Consider the following 17334-nt stretch of genomic DNA (forward strand, 5'->3'; position numbering starts at 1 on the left):
AATTACAAAAAGCAGCTTTACTGGGAACAGCCTATATTCTGCGACGATATCTATAACAACAGCAACAACACTGACAATAAAATTCAGCCATCCCAGGTCCTTGGGAAGGACTCGATGTCTGGATAAAACAAACCAGTCAATAACACCTGTCTGACTGTGTAAAATAATAATAATAATAATAATGATAATAATGATGATGATGATGATGATGATAATAATAATAATAATAATAATAATAATAAATTAATTATTATTATTTTAAAAAGTTGTTGAAAATGAAGATGTAAAAATATTATGGGACTTCCGACTACAAACAGACAAACATCTGCCACACAATACACCAGATATAACTGTAGTCGAGAAGAAAGAAAAACAAGTCAAAATAATCGACATAGCAATACCAGGGGATAGCAGAATAGAAGAAAAAGAAATAGAAAAAAATCACCAAATACAAAGATCTACAAATTGAAAGTGAAAGGCTGTGGCAGAAGAAGACCAAAATAATCCCAGTGGTAATTGGCGCCCTGGGTGCATTTCCAAAAGACCTTGAAGAGCACCTCAACACCATAGGGGCCACAGAAATCACCATCAGCCAATTACAAAAAGCAGCTTTACTGGGAACAGCCTATGTTTTGCGATGATATCTATAATAACCAACAGTATTGATGATAAAATTCAGCCATCCCAGGTCCTTGGGAAGGACTCGATGTCTGGATAAAACAAACCAGTCAATAACACCTGTCTGACTGTGTGAACAAGAAATAATAATAATAATAATAATAATAGCCTATGTTTTGCGATGATATCTATAATAACCAACAGTATAATAACAGTATAATAACCAACAGTATCTATAATAACCAACAGTATTGATGATAAAATTCTGGCATCCCAGGTCCTTGGGAAGGACTCGATGTCTGGATAAAACAAACCAGTCAACACCTGTCTGACTGTGTAAACAAGAAATAATAATAATATACAGCCCTTCCAAAAATGGCTCAGGGCAGTTTACACAGAGAAATAATAAATAAATAAGATGGATCCCATTCCCCAAAGGGCTCACAATCTAAAAAGAAACATAAGAGAGACACCAGCAACAGTCATTGGAGGTACAGTGCTGGGGGTGGATAGAGCCAGTTACTCTCCCCCTGCTAAATAAAGAGAATCACCATGTTAAAAGGTGCCTCTTTGCCAAGTTAGCAGGGGTTGCACAGATCTGCTCCTTCTGTGGAGATTAATAGGATAGCTTGTGAGTGCAGGAGTTCTGTGCAGGGGTACCACTGTAATAGGGCAGACAAATTCAAAAAACCCGTTGCTCCCTGCGTCTGGGAGCCACTGAGTATCTGGGAGGAGCTGCCGAGCTCCCTCCATTGCCTCTGCTGCCACCAATGACCTGCCACTGCTACCAGCTGCCTTTTTCAGCCACTTGCCCAGCTCCCAGGCCCATCCTGCTTCCATTGGTTGGGCTCCATTCATCCCAGCCAATGGAAAGATGGCGCACATGCAGTCCCAATGGGCTGATGGAAGGAGAGCAGACCTGGGAGCTGGGTGACAGAAGGTGAAGACAGCGGCGGCTGGCAGCAGTGGTGGCACCAGCCAGGCAGGCAACCATTCAGCTGGAGGGGGGAGTGAATGTGGTCGGATAAATGTGTTTGTGTGCATGAGCATGTGTGACACAATGAGGGCAACATCATGAGTGGGAAGACTGCCTATGTTCACTGTGCAACCCTAACTATGTGGAAATGGGCCTATTCTCCCCTTGCTACACTCCTGGTTCCGTGTGCTTACTGCAGCATGCACTAGGAGGGTGCACGGAACTTGTTTTGTCGGTTCGGTTCAAATTCAAACCGAATCCCTGGCAGTCTAGTCTGCTCGGCTGAACCGGATCAACCTAGTTCAACCCGGTTCAACCCGGTTCAGCGATGCTTGTGAAGGGGAATCCACTAAGGATCCTGCCTTTAGAAGAGTTTTGAGGATGGCCGGGGTGGTGGTGAGAGGGCACCAGCTGCGGCGGTGGCATAATGGTGGCATGGTGGCAGTTCCTCTAAACCTCAAAGGCAGCACTGCCCCCAGCATGTGTGGAGGCTAGAACCGGGCTTCTGCTGACCTGCTTGCTGCGGGGAGAACAGCAACAGGGTTTAAAGGAGCTGCCACCACGCTGCCGTCATGCCATTGGATTCCCCTTTACAAGCATAGCCCCTCGAACCAGGTCAAACCAGGTTTGGTTCGAACTTGGAATGGCTGCCTTTTTTTTTTTTTCTTTTTTTTTTTGAGGCTGGTTCAGTTTGCGTTTGAACCAGTTGAACCAAGATAGTTCTAATCGAACCAGGTTCAATTCGAATGTGTTCAGCACACTCCTAGCATGTGCAAGGCTCTCAGCTAGGCCAACAGCTTCAAATGGCATTGCTTCCTAGAGCATCCAGTGAGCATGCTTTATTATATGTGTGCCTCCAGCTGCTACACTGTAGCTTGTGACATATAATTTAAAATATAATATGGCTTTTCAAATGTATGGAAGAAGAAAATACTGCATTGTACAAGAGAAATGAAACTTTTTGGATTTGCTCAAACATGTTTTGGTAGAATGTAACAAGCATACTGAGAAAGATAAGCAATTAAAATGAGCCCACTTGTAACTAGGAAGTGTGCAACTTGTGTTGATTTTATCTTTTCCAGTCAAGCCCAACCCACCTGAAAATGTAACCTTCCAATGGAAAGATAACAAAGTAACTACACGATGGTGCAACCCACTGAAATTTTACTCTTCCCATTGTTTGAACTTTGGACTTCAGTACAAAAGCACATTTGACAATGAATGGCAGGTAGGAAGATTTTGCATTTTTCTGTTACATAGGCGGAAAGTGGAGATGGAAAGTGATTTTTCTTCCATAGTACAGGGGGGGAAAGTTTGCTTGTTAGGGATTTCCATTGGGTTTTCCATTTAATGTACACTTGATAAATCTCTTGGGGAATTAATGTTTTTGTGAGGACAGCAGTAAGAAAATACTATCTTACATTATAAAAATGTTTGGCTGAGACGCTCCTGATGAGAAATGGATTGCTGAAGCTCAGTGGTGTCAGCCCCAAGTTATATAGTCAGAGACCTATTAAATAGGGATGTGCAAAAAGATTTGGGTACAAATCAATTTGTACCTAAATCTAGCTGATTCAGGTGATTTGGGGACAGAATAAATCACCCCTGTGGTCCATTGGCTAGTTTCAGGACCAAATTGAATCACACCAGATTCCATTTGAATCGATTTGAGATTCGGAATTCTCCTATTAATTTCCCCAGATTCTCAGCTTTCATTTAACAAAAAACAAACAAATGCTAAGCTCTAGCCCTTTTTGAAGTGGAGTTATGGAGCAAAATGTGTGGCCACTATTTTTCAAGAGTTTGCATTCTTTGGTGTATAATAACTTTTCCTCAATGAATCCCTATGAGGATTCATTACACACCTTCATTTCTTCTATTCCTTTTGACTGTCTTTGGACAGTGCCAACTGTCAACTGCCATGTGCCAACTACCCCCCCTCCCACCCGTAAGGCAGGGGGGTACTACTCAGGTTTTTGTTCTAGGAATTTTTTCAAGTGAGACCAAGAGACCAAGAAACCAGTTTTTTCAAGAGACCAAGCTCTTTGGTCTCTAATAACCTTTCCTCATAATAAATCCCTATGAGAATTCATTACACACCAAAGAGTCTAAATACCTAAAATATAAACTGAGTACCCTAAAATATAAACTGAGTACCCAGTGGGTGGGTGGGGGGCTTAGTTGGCACATGGGATCCCACTAATTCCCCACCCCACCCATAAAGCAATGGGGTCAAAATGAACAGAAAAAATGAAGGTATGTAATGAAGACATCAAAGAATCTAAATACTTCAAAAATTCCTAAAAAATAAACAGTATCCCAGTGGATGTGGGGGTGCTTGGGGTGCTTGGGGTGTAGTTGACACATGGCAGTTGACAGTTGGCACTGTCCAATGACAGTCAAAATGAACAGAAGAAATGAAGGTGTGCAATGAATCCTCATAGGGACTCATTGTGAGAAAGCATGGCACCTCCCAACTTGGTTAGTTGGCTGGCATACTGTGGCATAGGTGACATGGCACTGACCCAGGTCCACCAAAACTTGATTAATTTACTTGGGTGGGTTGGAGGTGGCACCTGCACCCCCCCCAAGAATTGGTGCCCTAGGCAACTGCCTAGGTCTGTTTAGTGGACAGTCTGACCCTGTGATTGTGTACATTGTGTATACTGTAACCATGTTCACTGTAGCACTGTAAAGAAGTGCAGGCAAAGCATTTCTGTGTGCAAATTTCACACAACCTGCTGTTTTATTTTAAATGTGTTGAACTTTTGTGCCAGGGTCTTTGAACAAAGCCACCTTTCAGCATACCAGCACAGCTTGTTCTGGTCTACTGTTTGCTGGACACTTATGTGTGTTTGGCGGGGGGGGGGAGGCATTGGGAGTGGCTGGAGAGAAAGTTGCAGTGGGAGAGCAGCAGTTGAGGAACGATTATCCACTACAAATAATGCCCTGGCCATTTCCTCCCTAATAGAAGTATTTGCCAAGGTTTTTGTTACACATATTTAGTACAACATCTAGTTCTGCCTCACTGCAGTTATATATATATAACAAAAATGTAAAGATTGGTAGTTGATGGCTTGAAGTCATTAGCTGTCTAGCCCTTTTCAAGAAGCCACTCCTGGTTATGTTTTCAGCCAACGATTTCCCTGGATTGGATCTCCCATCAGGGGGAAATGGTTATTAAACTTTAAGTAGCCTTGAGCAGCTCCAAGCACATTTGAATGTTGCTGGGTGCCTTGATTCATCCCAGTCAGAGGTCTGATTTGGCTGTGCAGCCAAAGTTTTACTTCTGGCGTTGATTTATGGATCTTCTACCCTGTCTGGTTTAATCTGTTAATGGCTTTTGGCACAGCTGACTACAAATGGTGAATCTCTGCTGTGAACCAAACTTTTGGTATCTGTCTTGGTTGCTACAGTATCAAATTAGGATAATTTGGAAGATTAAAAATGTGCATTGAACAACAACAACAAAAATAATGATTGACCCTCTTGCCATTCAGTCCAGGAACAAAGCATGTTGGGACAACAGAGACCAAGAAAAATCATGTTGCCTGATTAGAGACCGAGGGTTTGATCCAGTGAAGTGCTATTCGTTTCGATTCAGACTGAATGCTGATGAATGCAATCTTGTTCCTTATTCCAGTGAATGGGGAGAAGAAACATTTTGGGAAAATGGCACTCGCATGGGTAAAAACTGTATTATTGTTGTTGATGTTGGCTGACATACTGCACAATGTTAAATGAGCATTACAATGTAACATTCATGCAGTTGCACAAGAGCACTGTTGCACTATATGCAAGAATTTCACAGAGTTGCACAATTGCTGGCCAATGGAAATAAAGGCTGGCAATTGCACACGTGCTTCTGCACAATTCTTGCATGTAGCACAATAGTGCTCTTGCACAACTCTGTGAATGTTACATTGCAAAACAGAGATAATGTTGTTCAGTAGCTCAGCATTTGTTACAAGGTTACACTGATAGTGGCTGACATGATGTACAGCTTTATGGAGCTGTAACACTATGCTGCAGAGTCCTAAAGCAGTCCCAACTTTGTTAAGCATGGGTATTGGTCCTAGCAGCACTTCTACAGTTTTCCCCATTGTCACTGCAGAAGGCCTCCTTGCACAACCACCCAGTCCTAACGGTGTTGGGGCTGTCCCAGGACTCTGCAGCAGTCCTGGAGTACAGTGTTATGGCTCTTTAACTTTGCACATCACATCATGTCAGCCACCGTGCGGCTTACCCATTTTCAGGAACATGAACTGGAGTTTATTTAAACCAGGAAAGGAAGCTGGATCAAAAACCTTGTTCCTCACCTTGAATCTACAAGAAAGATCGGTCTTGCCTCTTGACCTGAAATGTGACACTGGGACACCCCACACCTCAGTCTCTTGGAAGTGAGAACACCCCTCACTGAAACAGCAGAACCTATCTGCTGTCTCAGTGATAGAAATTATGGAGGAGATTGAGGGATGGAGCACACTTTATATTTTCTATGAAGATGCTACAAAACAATGGCTTTTCATGGTGACTGATTCCCTTTTTTGCGGTAACCTTTGAAAATACTGCAAGGAGTGAACCATTACCATACAAGTCTTGATGCCCTCACTGCAACTATCAGGAACACAGAACGGGGGTTGGGCGGGAGGCAACATGAAGATACCAGTTGAAAACTGAGGAAGTTTAGTACCGTATATTTATTATTATTATTATTCATTCGATTCCTATACCGCCCTTCCAAAAATGGCTCAGGGCAGTTTACACAGAGAAATAATAAATAAATAAGATGGATCTCTATCCTCAAAAGGCTCACAATCTAAAAAGAAACATAAGATAGACACCAGCAACAGTCACTGGAGGTGACTGTTGTATATCAGCTTTCCCAGTTCAAATAATCTCATTCAATCTGAGTTGAGGCGAGCCCCTTCCAAATCCAAATATGACTTGTACTGAGGTTTGTTACAGCCACCCTGTCAGCTAGGTTCTCCCCACCCTGCCCTGCCACACCATCATTTCTCCTTTGCTCACACTCATCTAGCAGAAGTAGCATCCAGCAGAATTGTAGAACAGTAGCAATGTCTCTCTGGAAGCCTCTGCATGAGGCCTTCCTCCCCAGCATCTAGAACATGCAATGAGAAACGAAAAATCAAACTAAATAGTTATCTTGCAATAAGCCTATTCCCATTAGGAATACCTTTAAATGAAAATACATTATGATTTGTTTCTTTGCATTTATAAGAAGTTTTAATGTACAGGTTCTGTACATTTAATGTTCACATGTATAAACTCAATATGATAAATGAGTAGCCCGTAGCCATTTAAACATTGTTTTGTCTCATCAGAATAATCATGTCTGATTTAGAGGGGTGGGGTTTTGTTGTTGTTGTTGGGGTTTTTTTGCTTTCCCCAGTTATGTAAAATTTGAAATTATTAGCCAGTCATTTTTAAAAGAAAATTCGGAGACCCCTCATCTGTGTGGAGCACGTTGATGTAGCTGGGAGGCATTGGAACTGCATATAGTATATATGGTTCCTTAATTCCTGAAGAGGGCTAAAGGCTAATATCAGAGATGAATCACTCCCAAAAAGCAAGTCTGTGATAGTTTGGTTTTGACACATCATCCCCATTTTTTTCTATTCCAGTACACTACAACTTTGTGTTAGAACTGTGGTTAAGGTGCACATGACAGTATAAGCTATTTCTATTTAACTACCATGCAGGAAAATGTGTAACCACATACCAGTATATGCAAAAGCAAAAACCATTGTTTTATTTCACACATATAAGGGTATTTCCAGTGTCGTATGCTTAAAAGAATTTGAACTTTCTGCTTTTCAATATATTGGAATCACTTTCAACTTTTTGTTCTTGTCATTCCTCTAAGATTCCTGTGCTAAGGATGTATCAGAACTTGAGTCCAACATTGTAAGCATTTTAGCTTCAGTTTTGGCTGCCTTCCTGGTAATATTTGTCATTCTGGTGGGTGTTTGCAGGTTGGAAAGGTAAGTACTTTCTTTCTTTTTTTGACAGCTCTTTATCAATAACTGCCAAAATGTCCATCATGATGATTGGCAGGATATGTGTGGAGGAAAGGCCTATACATTCTGTGGATCCATTGCATGGCTGTGTGTACTCTGACGCAGAGATGTATTACATCTTTCTCATGGGGTGCTAGTTGATGGCATTTAGGCTACCAAGTGGTGGCACAGGGAGTGGGGATGGGCAAGAGTGCTAAATTAGTAGTTTAAATGGTACTTTTGGCCCTATTGTGATTTTTATGAAAACATTTATGAAAATAAGTTATTCTTTTGGATCATGGGGATATGTGATTGTCTCAAGAAATGAAATTTGAAATGGTAGAATATATAGCCCTGAGTCTTAGGTGTATCAGGTACCAAATAAATCCTTGGGATTAGTACAATAAACCACACTGCAGACTCTAGCTGGGGCTGCACAACTTTGGCCCTCCTGCAGATGTTGGACTACAACTCTCAATCTCTGATGATTGGCCACAGTGGCTGGAGATGATGAGAAATGAAGTCCCGAAACAGCTGGAGGGCCAAAGTTGTTTAGTCCTGCTCTGGGCCCATTAACACAGGCCTGTGATATATAAGGCCCAGGGGCCAAATCCGGCCCACAGGGACTTTTTTTTGGCTGGCCCCCAGGTAGAAATATCTTGCAGCTACATCTCCTGGCCTGTCCAGCTGATGAGCGGCAGCAGCTCAATGCAGTTGGCCCTTGAGTGCCCCCAACTCTTAGGCTTGAGCCCACTGACATCAGCCCTCTTTCCCCTCACCTTTCCCCAATTCCAACCCATTGCCCCTACATTTTCATTAATATTTTAAATAATTTGAATGTAATAATTAATGTGTTGAAAATTGTCATGGTTGCTTCTGGCCCACTAGGGCATTTGTGTTGTGTACCCCTCTATTAACACAATGCTTTAATTCTCAACCCAGGGAGGTTTGTTTGTTGGTTTGTTTGTTTAATTTAATTTAATTTGATTTCTATACCACCCTTCCAAAATGGCTCCGGGTGGTTTACACAGAAAAATAACACATAAATAAAATGGCTCCCTGTCCCCAAAGGGCTCACAATCTAAAAAGAAACATAAGATAGACACCAGCAACAGTCACTGGAGGTACTGCACTGGGGCTGAATAGGGCCAGCTACTCTCCCCCTGCTAAATAAAGAGAATCACCACGTTAAAAGGTGCCTCTTTGCCAAGTTAGCAGGGGCTAATGCTGTTAAAACTACTCAACTAGTTTTGAGTAGTCAAAAGCAGTCAAAAAATAGTAGTTCGTCTTCTAAAATGTGGTTAATGAGTAGATAAAATATATGTTTAGGTAGTAGGTAGAGCTGTTGTCAAACTACTGCTGAAGTAATAAGTAATAAAGGGTTCTCCAACTTGAGTCCCCGGATATTGTTGAACTACAACTCCCATCATCCCCAGGCACCACCATTGTGGCTAGAGATGATGGGAGTTGTAGTCCAGCAACATCTGGGGGCCCAAGTTGGAGACCCCTGTTCCTAGCTAATAAGGCCCCGAGTGCCATTCATTCATATGAAATAACACCAAGCACTTGCGTCTGGGACAATGTTGAAGTAGCAGCTTCATTGCCAGCTTCTAAAATGAGTTGCCCAGCTGACATCTAGGCAAAACTACTCATGAGTAATCCCACCGAAGTTGACCATGGTGACCAGGGCTGCACAACTTTGTTCTTCCTGCAGATGTTGGACTACAGCTCCCATCAGCTCTAACCACTGTGGCTGGGGAGTTGCACAACAGCAACGGGAGGGCCAAAGTTGTGCAGCCTTAGTAATGACTAACTGGTCCCATTAATTTAAATGGGACTACGCTTGAGTATTTTGTCTGGATGTCAATCTATCAATTCTGTCCCCCATCCAGCCTTTCTGTAAGCAAACTTGATGGACTGCTTGCACTAATTCTTCTTAAAATGCCTGACCTTGGACTTTAAGCCCTAGTCTCCCCATGTCTCTGTGTTCTCCCTCATGAGTTGAAAGATGCCACCCCCAATTCTACCTTATCTGCTACATATGCCTTTTAAATTTTAGAATAAGCTCATTAAAAAAAAAAAAAGACATTGCAAGTGAGCTAGAGGATAAGACTTCTAAATGTGGAATATTTTTCATTTGAAGTCTTTTCATTAAATCTTAATATAACTTATTTTTGGAATCCAGAGTTTTCTTCTTTTTTCTCTTTTAGTGAGTTTTTGTCCTAATTTTTAAAATGATTTCTACAGAATCAGGAAGACTATAATGCCTGATATACCAGATCCAAAACACATTTATTCTGATTTGTTCAGTGATCACAATGGGAACTTCCAGGTAAAGTATCAAATATTTTCTTAAGAGTTTCTCCCTAATGTTTTCATTTCCTATTCATATTTTAATAGACTTTTATCTCACCTGAAATGAATATGCTTTCTTCTGTGCTGAATTACACATTTACAATGATTTGTAGTACCTTCTGCCTCCAAGAGATTTTGATGACTGTGAGATGAGGTAAATCTAGAAGAATGAGTGTGTCTTGTTGTAACAAAGGACTTGCATTTTTGGTATTAGGCATGCTGTGCAATATTACCATGATACATGCCTGTTTTGATCCAATAGTCCTAGTTTACATAATGGATAGAACTCCCAAAGGCAGGGGTGGAGATGGGACCTTTTGTCACATGTGAAAGCATCTTTGAGATATTTTGCCAGTGTTTGCCTAGCTGTGTGTTTCCTTCTTAGTAGAACATGTCTGGTTTAAGATAACCAGATTAAGTCGGGGCACATCTTCAGCAGGGGTGTGGCTTTTATTGGACGAGAGGAGGGAGACAAATATCCCTGGGCTGCTGCATTCAGTGGAGGGGGGGTCTGCCACAGTGACCTCTCACCATCCTCACACATCCAGATGGCAAATGAAACTCTTACTGGCTGGAAATGGGATGTTCAGCCCCTCACCCACTCCCAGTGAGCATGTGCTTTGTTCACTAGCTGGGTGTTTTTTTCCCCTCCTTTGCTCCAAGTTAGGAAGAGAAAACAGCCAGCCAGTGATCAAAGTGCTCACTGTTGTGGATATGGCCTGTCTGTCCTCTCCAGCGTTCCTTCTAACAGGGACTCCCAGATGTTGTTGACTACAACTCCCAGAACCCCCAGCTTCAATGGCTTTTGCTTGGGGATTGTGGGAGTTGTTGTCAACAACATCTGGGAATCCCTGTTTGAGGGAACACTGGTCCCTTCAAGCCAGTGAGCATGTTGTTTGCTGGCTGGGTGCTTTCTTTTGCTCCCTGACTCCAAGTGAGGGAGAGAAAGGAAGCACGCAGCTGGCAAACAAAGTGCCAGCTGTCTGCGAAGGACTGAAGGGCTGCATGTTCCCCCTTTTCCTGGTGTTAGCCATGGCCCCTGTGTTGACAGCGCAAGGGACATGGCCGATATGCACAGGTGGTTGTGGTGGCGGCAGTGGCAGCTGGCAGCAGCCTATCTCTGGTTCACCAGCAAACCTGCTATGCTGCTGATCTTCTGCCCAATTCTGTGGCAGTGAGTTTAATTTCCTTCCTGGTTGACGCACTGTGCAGGAAATATTAAAACACCTTTCTCAATTTCCCTGAGTGTTGTATCCAATTAAAAAATCAGTATAGGATGCACTTTAAAAAAAAAAATCATCTACTGGCCAGACATTAAAGTAGGCTGTATAGATTTACATCAAGCAATCAAAGCCATTAATTCAAACGACAAAGAAAAGACACCAGTTGAAGGAACAGATTAACATCCAGGTTTCAGTTCTGAAATGCATATGTTTCTTGAACAAGCACACACACAAAGCAGTTGCCATAACAACTGAAAAACATTGGTATACCACTTTGGCCATTTGGCCCACAGATGCTGTAGAATTATTTATTTATTTATTTATTTATTTACATTTCTATCCCGCTCTTCCTCCAAGGAGCCCAGAGCAGTGTACTACATACTTGAGTTTCTCTTTCACAACAACCCTGTGAAGTAGGTTAGGCTGAGAGAGAAGTGACTGGCCCAGAGTCACCTAGCTAGTTTTATGGCTGAATGGGGATTTGAACTCGGGTCTCCCCGGTCCTAGTCCAGCACTCTAACCACTACACCATGCTGGCTCTCGAGGTCAAACAGATTTCTGTTTGGCGTCCTCTATGCACAAAATGCAAGGATACGAAGCACAGAGAAGAGTCTAGAAGAGTCTAGGTGTTCAGAACGTTCCATAAGCAAGGTCTGGCCAATGGTGGCTTATGAGGGAGTCTGCTAGGCAAAACTGCTGGTGGTCCCTACATAGAGATCAAGGGGTGAGGTATCTTCTCTGTGGTAAAGTAGAGGAGGACATTCTAAGGCTCACCCCCATTCAGGGCCTGTGCGAAGTCTGTAAGGAGTGTTCAGATTCCAGGAAGGAGACAGACTGCAGCACTTGCCCAGTCCTCTCGTTCTTCCAATATTCTTGGTAAGGAGGATTGGTCCTAGAACAGTATTTACCAAGCTTTTGATAGATAGGTCAAACTTTTTTTCTAAATGAAAATGGTAGACACACTTCATGTCCACAGCTGGAAAAGTTCACTAACAAGGCTGCCTTATAGAGCGACAGCCTGCTGGTCTATCTGCCAAGTTGTACACCCTGACCTGCTTTAATTGGCAGTGGCTCTTCAGGGTTTGAAGCAGGGCTCCCTGGACATGCCAGCGATTGAACCTGGGTCCTTTTGCATGCAAAACAGGCACTCTATGGCTGAACTGCAGGCCTTCCCCCACCCACAAAAGCAAAAAAACCAAACCAAACCAAAAAAAAAAAAAATTAAGCTACTTTTTGACCATCGGTCAGTCTAGCACAGTATTGTCTACTCTGATTTTCTCTTTTTTGCTACAATTTTAAAACTGTTTCAATTGCTTTCAATTGTTTTTTTAATTAAATTTTAACTAAGCTATAATTTTAACTGTTTTATTTGTGCACAAAAATAAATGGTTGTACATTACCTGGCACAGCGGGGAAATAACTTGACTAGCAAGCCAGAGCTTGCCGGTTTGAATCCCCACTGGTATGTTTCCCAGACTATGCAAAACACCTATATCGGGCAGCAGCGATATAGGAAGTCATCCTCTCATACTGAGTGAGAGATGACAATGATAAACCTCTCCTGTATTCTACCAAAGACAACTGCAGGGCTCTGTGGTCTCCAGGAGTCAACACCGCCTCAATGGCACACTTTACCTTTACACCTCCTGGAAATTCCCATGTTAGGAGGTTTATAAATAGGACAAAGAAATAAACAGATAAATCAAAACATCAAATACTTTGGAGCAGCGAGTAAGAAATGACCAGGACCCTGTTTTCTAAGTATTTTAAAGAAATGTGATACATTGAATGCATACATGCCCTTCAAATCTAGCTGGAGCTTTATGTTATTATATATGTGTATTATGTATTTATTTTTCAATTTATATACCACTTTTCATTAAAATAATCTCAAAGCGATTTACAACATAGTTAAAACAATACACAATTAAACTACAGAAAGTACAGCTATTAATATAAATAGAAAAATCATCTCTATTTAAAAAATTAAAAACCTATATAAAACAATAATACACAAAACACAGAGCAGCAGAAGTAAAAATTAATCTCATTTAAAAGCCTGGGCTAAGAGCCAGGTCCATACTTGTTTTCTAAAAATGGTGGTGAAAGCTGAGGAGAGGGATGCTGACTGGGAGTGCATTCCAAAGCCTGGGGGCAATGACTGAGAAGGCCCTGTCCCATGTGCTTGACAGCCAATCTTCTTTCACTGTCAGCACATGGAGCAGAGTCCCCCCCACCCATGATCTTGTCAAATGGGCAGAAACCCTTGGGAGCAGGCATTCCTTCAGTTATCCAGGGGTATCCATACCTGAATACAAAATATTAAATGAACATGAATTTTAGGTCCTACAGAAACTAAAGGGATTTAACTGCTTGCCTGAGAGCCAAACCAGACATTATGGTGTCAGGACCCATGTGACGCTATGTGGGATCAACCTGATTTCCTGTTAAGAAAAGAGTTGAGAATAGAGCTATTTAAAGTATAGTACCCATAGACTGGTGAGGGCTCTATACTTTCTTCTCCCTGCCTTCTGGAATGGAAAATAAAATCTGTACTTATGATTTATCCATGAAACTACTCTCTCCATCCATTTATTTTTCCTGGTGGGACTCCAAGAGCAGAAGTAACTTCTGCCAGGAGTTAAAAAAAAATGACCTAACTGCAGAGAAGCGGTTTGCTGGTGGGGAAGGCAGCAGGAGGAAGTTTCATGGTTGGGCTGCACTTTAAATGGTCTCCATCTCCTTCAGCCCCATTTTATAGGAAGTTGGCATGGCCTGCATATACTGATCATACTTCTGTGACATCTAATATTACCTTAAGTTGAATTCATTTCAAAGGAACAACTGACCTTCTCTTGCACTGCCCTTCGTTAGAAACTGAGCCTGATGTCCAGACAAAGGCTGCACTGGTGCTATGGGAGAAGGGGGAGTTTTCTTCCCCTTTCTCTGAAGCCTACTGTGCCCCCCAAAAATATGTCCCCAAGGATTGCATGACTTTCCCCTGAAAATGGCCCCTTCCCTGTAGCATCAGAGCAAGATTGATATGGATGTCAGTCACCAACTTTTTCTATATCAACTTGCTAGATCTCCAAGCCCTATAGGAAGAGCCAATGTTGAAAAATGAATGTAGGCGATGTAGTGATGCTGACATTTCAATCTCTTAGGCTTGGATTAGCAAAACTGAAAATGTGTTGGCTGAAACAAAGGTGGAATACATGGAAGAAGAATGCATCGTACAAGATGAACAAGTGGAGGGCATCTGGGGACCCAAAGTGGAAGACAGAGGTAATCTTGAAATGTGAAGTTAACTGAGGATGGAGGAATCATGAAATTTCTATCAAAAATTCCTACTTTGAAGCAGTGTTGTCCCCCTCACCCCCCGCCTTTTTGGAGAGCTACACTTATGAACTGAAGATAGATATGCCATGTTGTAAGACTTCATGATGCAAGTGAAAGAAACATTTCATTTCATTTCCATAAATAATTGCGAGAACTAGATTATCTGTCGATGCTGCTAGATTTTGTAGAATAATATGAAAGATACAGTAAAGATGAATAGCTTAAGAAAACGCAGTGCCCTTTTAGCACGAAGTATTAGACTGCAGTTGCTTGTTTTCTGAATCTGCAATGAGCTGTTTGAGACTTGGCTGCCGTTCATACTTTCTGCCAGAGGTAACAATGGAGGAGCAGAGCAAACCCTTTATCCTTTCACCACATGGATGACCTTCTGTGAAAACCAGGCCCTACATGTGGAGGCCCACTTTGTGCAATTTCTCTCTCAAACAGGAAGGGAGTAATCACATGACTAGGCCTGTAGGCAGCAGAGCACTCATATGGAGGACCCAATTTATGACTGTCATTCCTTCGTTGTGCTATTTCAGCACCTCCTTTGACAGAAAGTATGAAATGGGGCATAGGATAAATTCCAAGAGTCAGTATTTTCTCAACCAATATTGATTTTCACAACAATTTAGTGCTATGAATCAAGAAGAAACCAGTTGTCTGAAGGGATTCAGTGCATGACAGACTCCACAATCAACATTCATTGGAAGACCACAGCCTGAAGCAACAAGAAATCATTTCTGTGACTGCAATCATTTTGCTCAATCTTAATCATAATGTTTAATCTCTTTCCTCTTCCTACCCTGTCTCCCACTGGGTACATATTCATATTGTGCCACTTCTATATTATGTGCAGTTCCTAGAAGACATCATTGAGCCTGTTCACATGGGCAACCCATAGGCTTGGGCAGTCCTACCTGGGTAGGGCTGCTTGTGTGAAGCACTCATATTGAGGCTGATCCTGGCGCTGCCTTCCCAGCTAGCCCGGCATTTTTACCCACCCTGGACACAAGCATGTCCTTTTACCCAGGTCTGGGGTCATGTGTATGCTTGAGCTACACACAGCCTGAACAGACAATTGAAGGGAAATCCCTCATTGCACCACACTCCTCACACTGTGCATTTAGGGATACTTGGAAGCTAAGCTTCATTTTCCTGACCTTCAGAGCAGCTTTTGTGTGGTGGGTGCACAAGCTGCTCACCCCACAAAGGACAATTGATTGTCTGGGGAAAGGAGAGTTCAACCCTGCTTCCCCCACCACCCGCTCTCCAGTGTTCCCTCTAACAGGGATTCCCGGATGTTGTTGACTACAACTCCTAGAATCCCCAAGCAAAAGCCATTGCAGCTGGGAATTCTGGGAGTTGTAGTCAACAACATCTAGGAATCCCTGTTATAGGGAACACTGCCACCCTCCCCTCCCCAGTAACAGTTGTGAGAACCACCTTAGTGAATGTTAACTATGCACAAAATGGCATTAGTAATCATAGTTGCAGTAGTGATGCATTCTATCTAAGTAACCATTCAGTTAAAATATTCTACAGGACCTTGAATGATACTCCTGCATATCTGTAATGCAAACGGTACAATGAAACAGACAGTCAAGAAAGCTTACTGTCAAGTAGTTTTGCTGTGGGCAGCAGTCACTAGGGAGTGCAAGTTCAAAGCCAGGATTAGAGAGGCAAAAACACATGGAGAGTCAAAAGCCTGATAGATGATCAGGAGCCAGCAGATCTAGACAGGAGCTGAGACTCAGGACTAAGCCAGGAGTCAAGCCATATCCACAGTCAGGAGCCAAAAGGTCAAGCAAGTAATCAGGAGTCAAGGAGAAGCCAGAGGTCATGCCAAACAGACAGGAAAAGCAACTGGACAAACACATCAGACCAAGGGAATCTTGATACTGAGTCAAGGTCAGCTTCAGATGGGAAGCTTCTTAGAATCTTCCTGTCCACAGGGGAGCCAATAACAGATCTCACAGGGCAAAACTAGCACAGGGCTTGGAAACTCAAAACTGTTTTGTCTGAACCAGCTCCCAAAGACAGTGTATTAAATTATCTTTGTGTTAGTACATGCCTAGGCTGCATCAGATCAGGAGGAGAGTGAAGACTGCCCTTGGGCTTTGGGTTAATGAGCTGCCCCTGCTCTTTTAAAATGTTTATATACATTTTGTTATGTTTTAATGGCTTTTATTGAGTTTTATTGTTTCATCTGGTTTTTATATTTTATTGATTTTTTTTTTGTTTTATCTTGTTGTTAACCACCTTGGGTTCTTAGGATGAAGGGCAGTATATAAATATAAATGTAAATAAATATGAATTAATAAATTAAATTATACTGAAGACTGCAAGCTTTACACAGGGTGTATATGTAGATATATTTTAGACATGGACTAAGGGCCACACTAGATGTTGCATTAATTATGTCACTGGTCCTTGTGTGTGTTTGTTTTCAAGTGGAAATAGCAACCATAAGGTGGACTGGGACCATGGAGAGTTTTCTTCTTCTTCTTTTACTCCTTTTACCCAGTCCCAATGAAAATGCCTTCTCTTTGTCTATTTGCTTCAGGAAGGAAGCTGCCATTTACACTAATAGTAAGGTAAAAGTAAAGTGTGCTGTCAAGTCAATTTCGGCTCCTGGCGCCCACAGAGCCCTGTAGTTGTCTTTGGTAGAATACAGGAGGGGTTTACCATTGCCTCTTCCCACACAGTATGAGATTATGCCTTTTAGCATCTTCCTATATTGCTGCTGCCCGATATAGTACCAGCAGGGACTCGAACCAGCAACCTTCTGCTTGTTAGTCAA

At 42.2% G+C, this 17334-nt stretch overlaps 1 protein-coding gene across 1 annotated transcript in view; it reads left to right on the top strand.

Annotated features, from left to right (window-relative positions):
- The window catches only part of CRLF2 (cytokine receptor like factor 2), a 29478-nt gene extending 12607 nt beyond the window's left edge, over positions 1-16871 (top strand). The window contains exons 5-10 of the mRNA XM_053304806.1: positions 2677-2822; positions 5095-5281; positions 7482-7599; positions 9862-9946; positions 14357-14477; positions 15167-16871. Of these exons, the coding sequence (XP_053160781.1) occupies positions 2677-2822; positions 5095-5281; positions 7482-7599; positions 9862-9946; positions 14357-14477; positions 15167-15174 (665 nt within the window). The 3' untranslated portion in view covers positions 15175-16871. The remainder of the gene's footprint in view (positions 1-2676; positions 2823-5094; positions 5282-7481; positions 7600-9861; positions 9947-14356; positions 14478-15166) is intronic.
- Positions 16872-17334: the final 463 nt, after the last annotated feature.

The sequence above is a fragment of the Hemicordylus capensis genome, chromosome 3 (assembly GCF_027244095.1).
Source record: "Hemicordylus capensis ecotype Gifberg chromosome 3, rHemCap1.1.pri, whole genome shotgun sequence".
NCBI classification, from domain to species: domain Eukaryota; kingdom Metazoa; phylum Chordata; class Lepidosauria; order Squamata; family Cordylidae; genus Hemicordylus; species Hemicordylus capensis.